We start from the raw sequence: 15,866 nt of genomic DNA, 5'->3' as shown, positions 1-15,866 counted from the left end.
TACTGTACAGTACACTTCGGCTATTTGAAAATAGACAATCAACAAGCTCACAACGCGCCACAATGCAACGTGTTGTGAGCTTGTAGATCTGCAATTTTCAAAAGATTTTAATACATTTTGAATTATTGTGAAAATGGTACATTCTGCATGATGAATATTTCTTTTACTTTTGGTACAGACTATAGCAGACTTTTACTTGTATAATGTCGTATTGATACTTTTACTTAAATAAACTATTTCACCACTGTATGGTCAATTGTAAAAAAAACATGCCTATCTCCTTTGTGCAGTGTTTTCACCTGGGGCAATGATGACTGGGGCAGCAGAATGGGACTGTGACGGAGCAGTGTTAACAGATCATTTCAGCACATCCACACAGCCCTGGGGAGGGAATTAGACTTAAATTGAAGGCAGTATCTCAGTTCTGCCGGTGGTCTGTGGTACTGTATACTGCAGCCCGCACAATATTACAGGAATAACTGCTAAATGTGTACATTCCGCCAAAGGCAACAGTATAGGAGGCTAGATTAAAATATTTGAGGTGATACCTGGGAATTTCACATTTCACATACTTTGCCAACTGTGCTCTATGGCTAGAGAGCATAATAATGGATTATGCCATCGTAAGTCTTTTTTTTTTTTTTTGCAATTAATGCATCAACAGATATTTTACTGTCAGGCAGAAGGTGTGTCCGAGAGGTAACCGGTCACGTCGCCAAAAATCCAACTCTCCAAATTGTCCACGCTCATTGGGCAGGCTTGTCAATGCTCCTGGATTTGCCAGGATGATAGGCAATTACATCTACTACTGTATGTTAAATATTTTCTGGTGGAGGACCCCCAGATTATAAGTCATTATTAATGATGTCTTACTTTGCTTCTTTCATCAAATCTGTACACCTACATTTGGCTGAAATTGTACCCATGCTAGTAAAGCAAGCCTGATAAAAGTATCAAACATGCACAAAATTCAACAGAACACAGGGAAATATATATCTGTTAAGAAGTTTTGGGGGGAGGACCACCAGACCCCGGTTGGGGAGTTCCGTGCACCCCCTAAAAATAAATCTCCTGGATTCTCCTGGACTGACAGTCCAATGTTGACAGGCCTGCTCATTGGCGAGGTGTCCTAGCAAGTTGATTTGGCGAGTTGGATTTTTGGCGAAGTGACCTGTATTCATCCGAGACTATGTTTTGTCCCCTGTCCATCCTGTGTTTGTGTTCGTCTGTCCGTCTGTTAATAGCTAATCTCCGACACCATTAGTCAGATCGGTATGAAACTGTGCACGCACACTCCCACTTGAACGATCGGTGTGTTATAGCGCCACCAACAGGACTATTTTTGTTAAACACATTTTCTGCCATTGCTCCTACAGATTTGGGCCAAACATCATGCTAAGACATATCTGTTAGATTCCCATGCTGATTGGCCAAGTTTCCAAGGTTGTGCTCCGCTTTGAAGGAAATGCTCCATCATCATGAACATAGCATCCGATTGCTGTGACAGTCAGAGGAAGAAAGGCCACCCTTTTCACGTTGGCCTATTATAGCGCCACCAGGAGTCAGTTTTTGCAACAACAAAAAATATTACTCCAACACATTTTGTCCAAATATCACACAAATCAGTACACATTATGTCTAGTCATGACTGCATTCCGAACAGGTGATTGAATGATAAACCTTTAATCTTGCTATCACATACGGTACAGTAGATAGAAAATAATGTTAATAAATAGCTCAAAAGGAACATTAAAGCCTCACTACCTTTTTATGAATAAAATTATGGATAATTTTGTCCAATCTGTATGGTAGAGTATGTTTATACTTAGAGAAAAATAACGCACATCCTCCTGTCTTTGGTGCTGAGCTATAACTGACAGTGCAGTAGTACTAAGAACAAGCAAGGTAGCTCGCACTCACTTCTTTGTAGCTCCAATTTTTTATTTAGCAAGTAGCAAAAAATAGACGTTTCGACCACTGAGGTCTTCTTCAGTATAACAGGATACAGGAAACCATGTCTTTATATATACACATTTGTGACACTGATGATCATTAGCCCCACCTGGTGTGGTGGAGCCACATGTGATTTGGTCAACATGAAGGTGGAGTCAAGTCAGGATCTGATCTCCTTTGAGAGCCTTTTTTAATTTTGTAATTTTGTAATTTTATATTAAAAAAAATTGTAATTTGCATATAAAGAAAAAAACTAAAATATTACTAGAAAATCATGTATTCATATATAATCATGTAATTGTTGTGAATCTTGTTATATTCCTGAATCATGTCTAACGTATCACTGATATGGGCTCCACGCCTCCACCACACCAGGTGGGGCTAATGATCATCAGTGTCACAAATGTATAAGACATTGTTTCCTGTATCCTGTTATACTGAAGAAGACCTCAGTGGTCGAAACGTCTATTTTTTGCTGTTTGCTAATAATAAAATGGAGCTACGAAGAAGTGAGTGCGAGCTACCTTGTTTGTTCAGAGTATGTTTATACAACATAACTTATACACTATACAATTGGGGTGGTTGAATTTAGTCTCCCTGCTCTTCTATTGAGACATTTAGATCGTGTCAAAGGTAATGACCTCTCACCTAGACACAGGATCTGACATGAATTTTGACCTAATGGTCAAGATTCAATTTATCACCCGAGCGAGCATGACCGGCTCTATTAGCTCAATGGTAGTAGGAACGTTATAATGCTGCATGCTTTAAACGATAATTAGGCTTTTAGTTGAGCTTTAAACATTGTCCATTTGCAAATTAGTACCGTTCTGTTCAGTTTACTCTACTTAATTAATCAAAATCATGCCCCTTATATGCTGCAGTTTAAATTAATGTAGCTTTTCTTTTTATCTTCTTGTAAACCAGCTTAAACTGTTCAGTCTGGCTCAACAGTGGAGATAGAGAGTCAGCCCTTCGGGTACCTGACTGATAGTTGACAAGGGTGTGTGTGTGTGTGTGTGTGTGTGTGTGTGTGTGTGTGTGTGTGTGTGTGTGTGTGTGTGTGTGTGTGTGTGTGTGTGTGTGTGTGTGTGTGTGTGTGTGTGTGTCTGTCCCTGGGGTGGGGGTATATTTCTCGATCAGTAGCAGCTGCCTCCAACCACAACAATGACCACTCTTTTAAACACTCCTTTGATACCAGGGGGCTCACAGATATTACATGTCAAAGCTGCTGTCCCTCTAACAACCCCGCTGATGCATCTGCATGTTGTTCTCCGTGCAAAAATAGAATCAATCCCCCCTGTCCACAGTCAGGACGATACATTGCCCACATCGACTAAAATATAATTCATGTGCAAATCTGGGTGGACATGATGTGACATACTGTATCAATTATCCAACATAAACACCCTGTTCATTTCCATTCATGGTGATACTATTATACACTATGGAATCTAAATTAGACTGGACATGTATTATACCGGTTGTCTCTGGAAATAAGATGTAATCCCTGTTGTCCCTATTTTTTGAGCATTTCATATAGGTGAAGATTTTAAAGAAATAATTTACTACTACTACTACCACTCCCACTACTACTACTACTACTATTATTACTACTAATAATAATAATGTTGAAATAAAATAGAAATCCAAACATTATAATAATTCAATAATATATATTTTTAAATAGCACATCTACAAGGTCATAACGTGTTTGAAGACCTGCTATTTTCACGCTTTTTGAAGATAGGGCTTACTGTAAGTGGATATCAACATGCAGTTTATTGACCTTTCATGTACCATGAAAAAAATACGAATAGGCAGTTTGCAATAACATTGTTTTATTCATGACATATTGATGTTCTCATTGCCATTTAATTTCCAATGCACATTGTTCTTGCAAGGGAAACACTCAGGTCTTATGATTTACATGCTTTCCCTGTCCTGTCATGTGTCAACGTTTTTACAATGTACAAAATCCTCAGAGTCAATTCATCCATTCGTAACTAAAATTAACGCAGATGATTTGGTTGCGGGAGAGACGCTCACCTCTAAAGGAAAAAAAAAAGAGGAGCGCATAGAATAAAGAATCCGTCCCTCTGGTCAAACGTCCAATTTACCCAGAGAGGATGTGCTTGACGAAGGAGGTATAGTTGATACAGCCGTTGGCATCCTCCTGTCCAGCCATCAACCTGTCCACCTCGTCCTCCGTCATCCTCTCCCCCAGGGTGGCCAATACGTGACGCAACTCAGCCCCCATGATGGTGCCGTTGCCCTCCTTGTCAAAGACCCTGAGCCCCTCCACAAAGTCTTCAAAGTTGCCTTGGTCCTTGGCACGGGAGATATGCTGCAGCATGGGCAAGAAGGTCTCAAAATCCACCAGCTTTGAGTTCATTTCCTCCGGCCTTGGCTTGCCCAGCACTTTCAGCACGTCTGCGTTGGTGGGGTTCTGGCCCAGAGCCCGCATCACGTCCCCGCACTGGGCGAATGTGATCTTCATTTCCCCGGTTGGCGTGCGGTCGAACAGAGTAAAGGCCTCCTTAAATTCCTCAATCTGGTCAGCAGTGTACTCGATAGTGATGTTCTTGGGGTCAAAGTCGGGCTCTTTGGGGACCTCAGGCTCAGGCTCTGGGGTTGGCGCTGGCTTAGCAGCAGGAGCCACTGCATCCTTCTTAGGCTCTGGTTTTTTGGGCTCTGGTTTTTTGGGTTCAACCTTTTTGGGGGGCATGTTGCGTGGGGATCCCAAGGCGAACCTGCCGAGGAGTGACTGAGAGACAGGAGGGAACGGAGGTGATTCCTATAAGCACAAATCACCATGGCCTGTACTTAAGCTTTTATATGTAGTTAGTTAGGGGAGGGGAGATGGAAACAGATAAACATGTCTAGAGGCTTACTATAAAAGGAAGAAACCTGAAATAGAACCTGCTCTCGGTGATGTCACCATGAGGTATTGTTCTCAGCTGCTATCATCTTGCCGACAGGGCTATTACTGTCATTAGCGAGAGTCCGACTGCATTAGTTCAAAAATGTTCTGTCTGTCGCACTGATGGACAAAGGGGTCAGGGCACAGCCAATGCATCAGTGCATGAGAGAGACTGACACAAATAGCTTTGTCTATTGAATACAGAAAATCTGTGAATCAACTGCTTTCAAGAAAATCACTTTGAACAGACTTTTAGTCGGTGCCGTTATTTTGACTAGTGGCCAAGAAGAAGTGCTCATATATCTAAGTAAAAGACGATGTAGAAAGAATTTTACTTGAGTGAAAGCACAACAATATTGGCATAAAGATCTACTTAAAAGTGCTCATTATGCAAAATTGCCTAATATTGGAGAATAGTAATAAAGCATTAAGGTGTTCATCATTTTAAGGTTGCAGGTAATACACTTGGGTTGATTTTAATTACTTTATGTGCTGCTGTAGCTTATCCCATAATAATACATCATTGTTTTATCAGTCATTGTGTGCTTTGTAATAATTTAAATCTGCAAAGTAACTAGCAACTTAAGTTCTCAAATATTTGTATATCGGCTATCTTCGCCCACATGCTCAAAAATAGTGATGCCAGGTTGAAAGGGCTTAAGAATGTTAAGCTGTGTGACTGGTTCGGTGTGACTTACACTCACACCTGTTTTCGCTCTATCTCTGCCGAAAATAGCTGATCTACAAGCTCAGTTCTGAGATCTGCTATTTTCGGTGAATGTTAATTGAAACATTTGTGGATGGAGAATATAATGGTCTGTGTGTGTGCATGTGCTTGCGTGTGTGTGTGCGTGCATGTGTGTGTGCGCATGCATGCGTGTGTGTGTGTGTGTGTGTGTGTGTGTGTGTGTGTGTGTGTGTGTGTGTGTGTGTGTGTGTGTGTGTGTGTGTGTGTGTGTGCGCGCGCGCGTGTGTGTGTGTGTGTGTGTGTGTGTGTGTACGAGCATCTGTCTGTATATTTCTACTTTTTCATGGTTAAAATATAATGATAAATATATATAGGCCTACTGTAGTAGACATGTCTACCCTATAAATATGTGATATGGCCCTTGGCTTTGCACACATGACTGCAGTAATGCCCTTACTATATCGAAAGATGATAAATTAATCAAAGAAAAATCAATTTCATTTGTGCAAGTGAGGGTATGTACACCATAGGATGTGCCGTACTCTGACATAATTCTAATCTATCAAGGGTACTTTCATTTTACAAACACAATGCAATTTATCATCAGGGTTGAGAGTGGCCAAAGCCTGCCATGGCATGATCGCATTTACTTTCCTCTGTTAGCCATGCCAGACCCCTCAATCCTTCATTGTTGAATATGGAGTCGTCAACACAGTCTCATACCGGGGACGTCACGGAGCTACTATTAGTCAGAAGCCGGTGCAGGCAGTGGTTGCCTTCTCTGGCCGCCAGCGACAGCAATAACTGCCTTCCAGGGTCCACTCATAGACATTCATTGAGATCTAAGACGGCAGACCGCGCCGTCTCTGCCCGCCCACGCATGCGCACTCAGCGAATTTATCAGCAACTTCTTGGTGCTGACGTCAGCTTTGGAGGGTAGAAATCCAAAACGTGCGCTAAACAGCTTGTTTAAAATGCACCAAACCACACGCCAGCACACACAAAAACCTGTAAATATTTGTGAGCATTTCCATCCTAGTTTTGTATTTAATAGTTTTGTATTCTCTGAGAACGAGACCTTTATTTAACGTTTCCAACCCGTGACGTCACGTCACATTACTTCCGCATGATTGACAGAGACGGACCAGTACGGCAGGGGCGTCAATTGGGTATGGCAGGGGTATGCAGCTGCCATACCCTGGGTCCAAGCAGGGGGGACAATAAAAGTTACCTTTAAATATAAATCCATGAATGTCTCTTTGTCTATCTGTATTAGGATGTTGTTAAATTACAGTAAAATAACTAGGCCTACTACATTTTACAAAAACTTTAACAAGGCACATTTAGGCTACTAACATGCCAAGTTTAGCTGCACTTGAAAAACCGTTCCAGGCTGCCATATCCAGCCCAAGAAACCGTAGAAACAGGGAAAAAATCAGTCATGTTGCCATACCTTAGCTTTTTCTGAACTGACGCTACTGCAGTACGGGTCTGAGACGGACATTTGGTAGGCCAATCAGAGGCAGGTAAGGGCGGGTCTTTCCCGAAAGTTTTCGTTGTGATTGGCTAATAGTCACTTGGCAGCAAGTTTTTCACACTACAGAAGGCTAAGCGTTAGGTTGTGGTCATTGTTGATGTTGTTCACTTCACAGACGCGAGGAATTACCATGAATTACCTACTTCTCATAACTCTATGTGAATGACTGAGGTATGTAGCCTTTCTATCTATGAGTGTCTGCATGTATTAAAGTAAACACGTTTAGTTGTGAAATCTTCACCACAATAGAACAAGGTCAATGGCGTTATTGTTAACATGTTATGATTGCTACAATTTCATACTGGCACAAGGTCAACTAAAAGGAGTTCCTAGTAAGCGTTTTGGCTTATTTGCACAGGAACCACTTTATGTATCTCATATAACATTGAAAGACAGGCAGATAGAAGTGGTGCAGTGGTGATTCAATGTTTGGGGGGTCGCGAATGTCGCTATACAGGTCTATTGATATGCAAATAGTTAGTTTCTTTGTTAAACAGTTGTCGAGGTGTGAACTGGGGGGGGGGGAGGGTGCGAGACCTTCTAGTAGAACACAGTACTTTGCATAGGGCATTATTAAAGGGGCTATCATAATTATCTACCCTGTGCTGTTTGCTACAGGGCTTCTGAATATCAATTCAATTCAAAGGAGCTTTATTGGCATGAGAAAACATACGTTTTTTACACTGCCAAAGCAAGTCAAATAAAAACAGTTGAAAATGGGGAACATCAGACAGTTCTTATATTGTTTAGTTATAGAACTGTAATGGTCCATTGGTGGCCACTGGAACATTTGCTCATGATAATATTTCATTGATGTATTCTCATCAATTAAGAAAATGGATAGAAACCTGAAAGCTACATCACTTTGCATTCTATTATGCCAAGTACTGTGTTCTGTCTGTCTTTCAATGTTATGTGAGCTACATAAAGTGGTTCCTGTGTAATTAAACCAAAAAGCTTACTAAGGTCTCCTTTTAGTTGGCCTTGTACCAATGATTTGTAGTGTCATGAAACTATTTTCCCCTTGTACCCATATATTAGTCTAGTAATTCTAGGAAAAAAATCCACTCAGGTTGGAAAAAAATGTGTTATTTAGTTTCTCAACTGATTCTGACAGGAAATTAGGTCTACTAGCCAGGATAAAAAATCTACCATAATCTGCCCACTGCAAATACCCACAGTGGCCAAATCAAGTTGGGCTCCCATCGACTTTCTATACAGGAGGAAAATACCCAGAAAAAAATCTGCTTTAAGTAGGATATGAGGGGTCTAACTAGGGGTTTGTCATGATGCTGAATTCATTGCAAGCATTTGTTTTGCACAAAAAACATTCCTTGGGCTAAAAATGGCCCCAGAAAATGATGGTTTAGTGATTGCAATGGATTCAGCATCATGACAAACCCCTAGTTAGACCCCTCACATCCTACTTAAAGCAGATTTTTTTTCAGGGTATTTTCCTCCTGTATAGAAAGTCGATGGGAGCCCAACTTGATTTGGCCACTGTGGGTATTTCCAGTGAGCAGATTATGGTAGATTTTTTATCCTGGCTAGTAGACCTAATTTCCTGTCAGAATCAGTTGAAAAACTAAATAACACAATTTTTTCCAACCTCAGCTTTATTTTTACTGGACTATATGGAGATCCATGTACTGTATATGGAGATATGCTGTGAGAGCCCAGACATGCTTACTCAGTTATTCGTCATTTGATGTCTATGACATTTGACCATGCATGTATGGTCTTATGACCATACATGGAGATCCCTGTCTGTAGAACCAGCCACACAGATATGGGCTGTCTTGGACAGCTGTCTTGGCCATATATGGATTCTGTTAGTGTGGTATGTGGCCTCCATATATGGCATTCCCATATGAAGTCCTGTTAGATATGAGCTTAATATTGATGACATCAGGGAACTCCATATATGGGCATAAAGGGATTCTGTTAGTGTGACATCACAGTGAAGCCAGAGCATGATGTCAGAGTGGCAGAGCCTGCATAAACAAGAGTTTCACCTCACTGTTACCTGTAATTGTGTTGTGACAATAAAGTTCATATATTTATTGATTGATTGATTGATTGATTGATTGATTGATTGATTGATTGATTGATTGATTGACTGACTGATTATCTGAGTAAGCGAGAGGGGTTGTAAGGTTGGATCACGCTTTGAAGGTATGGGGTGCCATAACTTTGGTTGCTTGGTAGGCCAGCATCAGTGTTTTGTACTCTGTGCGGGCAGACCTGAACATTTTGGCTGGTTGAAGATCAATCATGCTGCGACATTCTAGATATTTTCAGAGGCTTAAGTGCACATGCCGGAAGGCCAGTGAGGAGAGCGTAAATGTTGATGAGTGTTTTCTTTTCTTCTTTTTTTCCCCCATCCAGTTGGTTGCAGTGAGACACCTGTTCCTCCCAACGATGTTCCTGACACTACCTTCGTAGGTCTTCTTCACTCCAGATTTTATGCCCATACATGGAGATACCTGTCTGTAGAACCAGCCACACAGATATGGGCTGTCTTGGCCATCTGTCTTGGCCGTATGTGGCCGATGTGGCCTAGTCCTGTTAGATATGGGCTTAATATTGATGACACTCCATGGGCATAAAGGGGATTCTGTTAGTGTGACATCACAGTGAAGCGAGAGCCTGATGTCAGAGTGGCAAACCCATTCTGTCTGTGACAGAGACACTAATACATACATACTGACAAGCTGTGACCGTTCACATACTAATCTGCGACCTACGTTCGCCATGTCCACAGCTAGGCATTTATCCTGTGCTTGTGCTTGTCCTGTACTTACAACATTACCCAACATTGTCATTGTAAGACATTATGATGTCACATGAAGTTTGACCAATCATGGAAAACCACTCTTTGCCCCTCTCTGATGAAGCTTTGGGAATAAAAGCCCCCCTGATTGGCTACTGGCATAAACACAGACAGAGATTTGGATAATTTATAGATTTTATAGAATTGTGCAGATATTACAAAGCATCGTGGCTTAATGATCTTTCATTTCATCTTTTAAGGTGTCAAGAAAGGTTCCCAGGTCTTCTCTTGTAAGGAAAGGACAAATCAGGTAAAAGAAATATAGGACCCTCTCTGTCTGTGTCTGTCTGTCTCTCTCTCTCTCTCTCTCTCTCTCTGTCTCTCGCTCTCGCTCTCTCTGTGTGTGTGTGTGTGTGTGTGTGTGTGTGTGTGTGTGTGTGTGTGTGTGTGTGTGTGTGTGTGTGTGTGTGTGTGTGTGTGTGTGTGTGTGTGTGTGTGTGTGTGTGTGTGTGTGTGTGTGTGTGTGTGTGTGTGTGCGCGCGTGCGCGTGTATGCGTGCGTGCGCGTGCGTGTGTGTATGTTAGAGCTGGGATACCCGACCGAAAACCCGCGGGGCCCGACAAGCCCGACGACAAAGTCCCATGCTGAGGTAAACACGTTTTTGTAGTTTGATTGGAAATGGCGTGCCGCTGAATGGAGCTCCTAGCTTGTGTTCCCACTCCTGTCCCTTGCATTGGATGTTTATTTTTCTGCGCTGTTGTGTGCAGTCGCAGTGCACTGTGCCAGCCTTGTCCGTTCAACACACATCACATCACTCAAGTAAATCCTGGCTTTTATACTTCATCCCGGTGTGTTCCGTGACAAAACTGTCTGATCTACAAGCTCACAACGCCTCGCATCCGCAACTCGTTGTGAGCTTGTAGATCTGCTATTTTCCAGGCGCAGAAACCTGCAGCAGTCACTGTGTCAGACGTCCTGTTTAGCGCACGTTATTATTTGTATTATTTAATTATCAACGTAGCCTACTATTTAAACACTTTCAAAAGCCACATTGTCGATTAATATTCATATTAAGGGTAAAATGCAGGCACGCTGAATGTGCTGCACATTAGAACAAGTTTGCTAGTGAGTGTAAATCAGTGGCTTCCTCAAAGAAAAAGAAATGAGGCGAAAAAGCGCTGGAAACATAAGGTTCGGGCCTCGGCACGGGTCGGACGCATTTTAATGATTAATGCTCAGACGTCGATTCGGGTCGATCGGGCCGATCCCAGCTCTGTGTGTGTGTGTGTGTGTGTGTGTGTGTGTATACAGTATATATTACACATACACATATACTGTGTATAATGTGCGTTTTTGTAATACTTGTGTACTTACAGGAACGCTTGCCCTGCAACATCATTGACATGGACGTGTGGGATGAAGTGACTTCGACTCACCTGGACAACTGACTGCTGCTTGAGGTTCTCGTGCTTTGTGTCCGGGTGGATTTCAGGCCCCTGGGATCAGTAATGCTATGGAGAGCACTTCTACACTGGACGGCAATGCAAGATTGGACTGAGAGTGGATATGCCCACGGAATGGTTGTTGGGGGGGGTTACAACTTATGATGGAAAGACATGATTGGCAGCTGCCATGTTAGCCCCATATAGAACCTCACCCGTCGCTGCATACTGTTGTGCTCCGAGATGAGGTCCTATAAAGGTACCCCAGCACTGGCCCGGACTGCCACCACGTTGAGTTGGAAAACACTCGTAACAAAATTGTATCCAAAAAGTAAAGGTAGTTCCCAGCTCCCAGACTGTGGTTTTCCATCCCACGGTACATAAAACATGCACCACGCTTATTTAGTGTCATTAAATTCAGAAAAGCCCCTGGCGTGGTCTCGCTTGGCCAGACTGTTGCCTAACGCGATTTGCAAATGCTCCCTGGCTACGCGAGACTACAGTACAGTAGTTCCGGTTGAATGGGAAAACATTACAAAACTAACGATTTAATCGGTTGTTTTATGCCGTGGTTCATGTTTTATGTACCCTGGGATGGGAAACCACAGTCTGGGAGCTCTGAACTACCTTTACTTTTTGGATAAAATTTAGTTTTGAGTGTTTTCCAACTCGATGTGGAGGCGGTCCGGGCCATCGCTGCGGCACCTTTATAGGACCTCATCTCGGAGCACAACAGTATGCAGCGACGGGTGAGGTTCTATGTGGATACTGCCATGTATGCTCCTAATGGCCATGGACTGCTGGGTGAAATGACATGCTTGGACTATCATGACTACCATATCTGTATACCTTCATTCATATTTATTTGTGCAAGAGAGCACACAAGTACTGCGATGTGTGTCCTCTGGGGGGGTCACCAGCCCATTCGCCTAAAACGTATTTGCCTCAACACATTTGGTCCTTTTGCCTGGCACTTTCGCCGCGGAGGAGAGTCTTTTCACCGCCGTTGAAGAGCCATTTCGCCTAAATGTTCAAGGGTCCATTTTTTTTATCCATTTTGCCTGGCTTAAAATGTTAAAGTTAAGTTGTGTGTCTTTTATGACACGCTATGCAGCGCACTGGCCGGGCTGCCACGCTGTGGGCAGACAGACAGACAGACAGGTACAGACAGACAGACAGACAGGTACAGACAGACAGACAGGTGCAGACAGTCAGAATTTGGCACAGAGCAGAGGAGAGCGCACTGACCAAAACCAGACACGGAAAGTTTATGCTTGCGGGAGGATCTGCACGCCTCTCACCAGAACAATTTTGCTGCATATCCTTTTTACAAACCTTCTTCACCATAAAGCATACTAGCAGTAGGCCTATGATAGTCTTCCAAATCAAATGCTATGATGTATATCGGGACGTCATGACTCATGACCTATTTGCGCAGTGCACATATCAATTAATTAATTATTTGGATGCACCTGATTCCATAGCTCTAATCAATTCTGCTGTCAGACTGTACATGTTTGCATATTATCCCTTTGTCATTTAAATATTATAGTGACTGTCACAGGTGTTCCTGTCAAATGGTGACCATTACTCAAGGCTATGTGCTCTATATAGTAATCACATCAATACAGATTAGAGCTATTGGAATCAGGTGCGTCCAAATAATTAATTGATACGTAGCCTACCTATGGGAATTATATGCTTTTCATACGGAAGAATGTGAAGCATTTGCATGGCTCTTATCTCAGTTATGCCCTATGCAGGTGCAGTGCATATTTACGGTAACTGGGGACCCCCCACCCTGACAAGCACTAAAAGTTGAGGCATTACATTTTGTATAACACGGTTCTATTGTGAAAATAGCAGATCTACATGCTCACAACACCTTGCAATGTGAGCATGTAGATCGAGATGACATGCACTTGTTAAATGTATTCTTGCAGCTGTGTGCGTAAATGCGTGAATCGTCTAGAAAGGGTGGGTGAAAACTCTCTCATCCACGGCGAAAGTGCCAGGCGAATGGACCAAATGCGTTTAGGCGAATACGTTTTAGGCGAATGTGCCTGACACCCTCTTGGGTATGCATGACGGTGTCCTCTCTTGTTTGAATCAGGGACCAGCATCTCTGGCAAAGGTCATCATTAACAGGCAATGAGAGAACAGTGTTCCTGGTGATGTCATTGGCATCGCCAGTGGTGATGCCAGTCATGACGTCTCTACTTCAATCCCAAAGAGGATTTAAACTAGCAGTTGTACCAGGTAGTTTCAGCATTTAGAACAGCAGTTGTACTCGACATTAGTGATGATGTATATGTTTTGTTTTTTTGTTTTGTTTTTTCACTAAGGAAATGTTCAGATTGGGATAGAGCAGTGTTTTTCAACCAGTGGTCCGTGAGGGAGTTCCAGGTGGTCCCAGCTAAATGATGGAGAGTTGGTAACCAAATGGACCCTTTTAGAGCTTCTTTAACTCTTGAGAGTGTGAAATGAAACCAAATGGACCCTTATGGACATCAATTACAAGAAGTCTACCTTTACCTGTTATCACCTATGTCAGTGGTTCTCAACCTTTTCAGGCCGTGACCCCCAAAACAATCTAATTTTAACTGCCAGTTAATCACATTTTAACCGCATGACGAGCACTAAGAGTTGAGGCATTACATTTTGTATAGCGCAGTTTCTATTGTTAAAATAGACGATCTACATGCTCACATTGCCTCGCGTTGCGAGGCGTTGTGAGCATGTAGACCTGCTTTTGGGTCTGAGAGGCAAAATCCCATCTAATGCTAATCAACATGTGTGTGTGTGTGTGTGTGTGTGTGTGTGTGTGTGTGTGTGTGTGTGTGTGTGTGTGTGTGTGTGTGTGTGTGCGTGTGCGTGTGCGTGTGCATCCTCCACACGCGCACCGCACATGCAGATCTCGTGTGTGTGTGCGTGTACTGTACATCCCCCTCCACCCCCCTGTGTCTTGCGATAACTTGTTATGATTTGACACTTTAATAAAATTGAATTGAATTGAATGCAAATGGTTTCCTTTCATGTCTGTTTCTATAGCTGTTTTTGATCTACTCAATGCACTATTTCTCATATAGCCTAGTTTTTATATAGTTAACTACTGTATAGGGGCAAAGATCCATTTTCAGACACCATCTGTCTTCTTTCTATATGCATTCCATTGTACATGTGACAGTGTGGCCGTACATTATCTGTTCACTTCAAATTGGAAATTGTGTGTATTTAACAGTTGACTCACTTTAGACTTTTATGTTGTTGAAATTATCAGTTGAGAATTGTCACTTCTGAACACAAAGCATAGTCCATGATTTGTGTAATGGGGAACGATTACATGGGCAAATATAGAACAGTCTGGTACTTTATTTATTATAATGCCTTTAAAACCCAAGAAAATGTGACATTTCTGAATCTGCATAATTATTACCACACCAAAGATATAAGCTCATATGCATCATAGGCAGTCTTACACAACCATGTCCAACATCCAAGTTCATATCCAATCTCATATCACCACATTACACATACTTTCCATATACTGTATATCCGAGCCATGCAGTTGTCCGAGTATGCAAGTGCACGAACAGGCCTAAAGCATAAACACCACTAGCCCATTGCTGGTTGGCACAGGGTAACCAGACTGTTATTGTACGATTAATTGTTTCTAGGGTAACTTCTGACGTTGTGTGGGTCTATTGGGGTTTCAATTATTATGTCATCATGATGAAACCAAAATGAACTAATGGGTCATGGGGATTTCCGTCAATCCTGTCATGACGTGTCTGTCCGCTGTCTGACCGTCCGTCTGCATGCTGACCACTGATACTAAACAGTGTCACCAATTTGGAGATGACATCACAGCCTGGCCTGGACACAGAACACATATGGGTATACAACGGGTATTGCACAACTGGACATAGATTGTAACTATTCTGCCCAACAGGCAGCGGTCTGGGTTCTCCAACATTACTTCTGAGACTCCTACATTCAGTCCCTCATCACACCCCCGGGCACAGGACTAGTAACATATAAAACCAGCATCTTCACTTCTACAAACACTGGTTAAATGTATTACAAGTAGGAACCAACCTTCAATTTCCCAGAATTGCATCTTTGTAGTTATTACAGTATAATAAACATTGTCAGCAGAACTTATGTGAAATGGGGCCAACGTGGGGTAACATGTCATTAGGTCGACTCCCTTTGGTCCGACCACCTAAACCTCACCTTAACCCTAACCCTAACCTCAATAAAACTAGCAGATGTGACTTATACTTTATTACAGTGCAGCAGTAACAGCCTATCTGACTTTTTATCCTTTTTGAGCAGTGCTACCGCCCCTAAGTCTGGCTTTCTGTGTATGTTTAGCCCCTTTTCCACAGACCCCACTCCACACCACACCGCCCACTTGTGCCAGGTTTTCCACTACAAGGACCTGGGTAGAGTGGTGTGAAAGTGGTACTAAACATGGTACTAAAAAGTATCCAGTCTAGAGTAGGTCTGAGCTAGGCCAAACAGGGCCAAACACTTCATAATGACTG

At 42.5% G+C, this 15,866-nt stretch overlaps 1 protein-coding gene and 1 long non-coding RNA gene across 2 annotated transcripts; one reads left to right on the top strand and one right to left on the bottom strand.

Annotated features, from left to right (window-relative positions):
* Positions 1-4,069: 4,069 nt before the first annotated feature.
* LOC308299385 (myosin light chain 4) lies at positions 4,070-4,681 on the bottom strand (the record flags this gene model as incomplete). Its single annotated transcript, XM_080743160.1, has 1 exon — positions 4,070-4,681. One exon carries the CDS (start codon positions 4,679-4,681, stop codon positions 4,070-4,072), a length of 612 nt encoding a protein of 203 aa, XP_080599286.1.
* A 2,490-nt stretch (positions 4,682-7,171) lies between these two features.
* Positions 7,172-14,151, top strand: LOC308298877. The gene is made up of 4 exons (XR_013962739.1): positions 7,172-7,272; positions 9,490-9,542; positions 10,135-10,184; positions 11,251-14,151. It is a non-coding gene; the product is annotated as an uncharacterized lncRNA (long non-coding RNA).
* Positions 14,152-15,866: the final 1,715 nt, after the last annotated feature.

The sequence above is a fragment of the Nannobrachium achirus genome (assembly GCF_963921795.1).
Source record: "Nannobrachium achirus genome assembly, chromosome: 15".
Lineage (NCBI taxonomy): Eukaryota > Metazoa > Chordata > Actinopteri > Myctophiformes > Myctophidae > Nannobrachium > Nannobrachium achirus.
The sequence above is the reverse complement of the archived record's forward strand: the minus strand, read 5'-3'. Positions and strand labels throughout refer to the sequence as shown.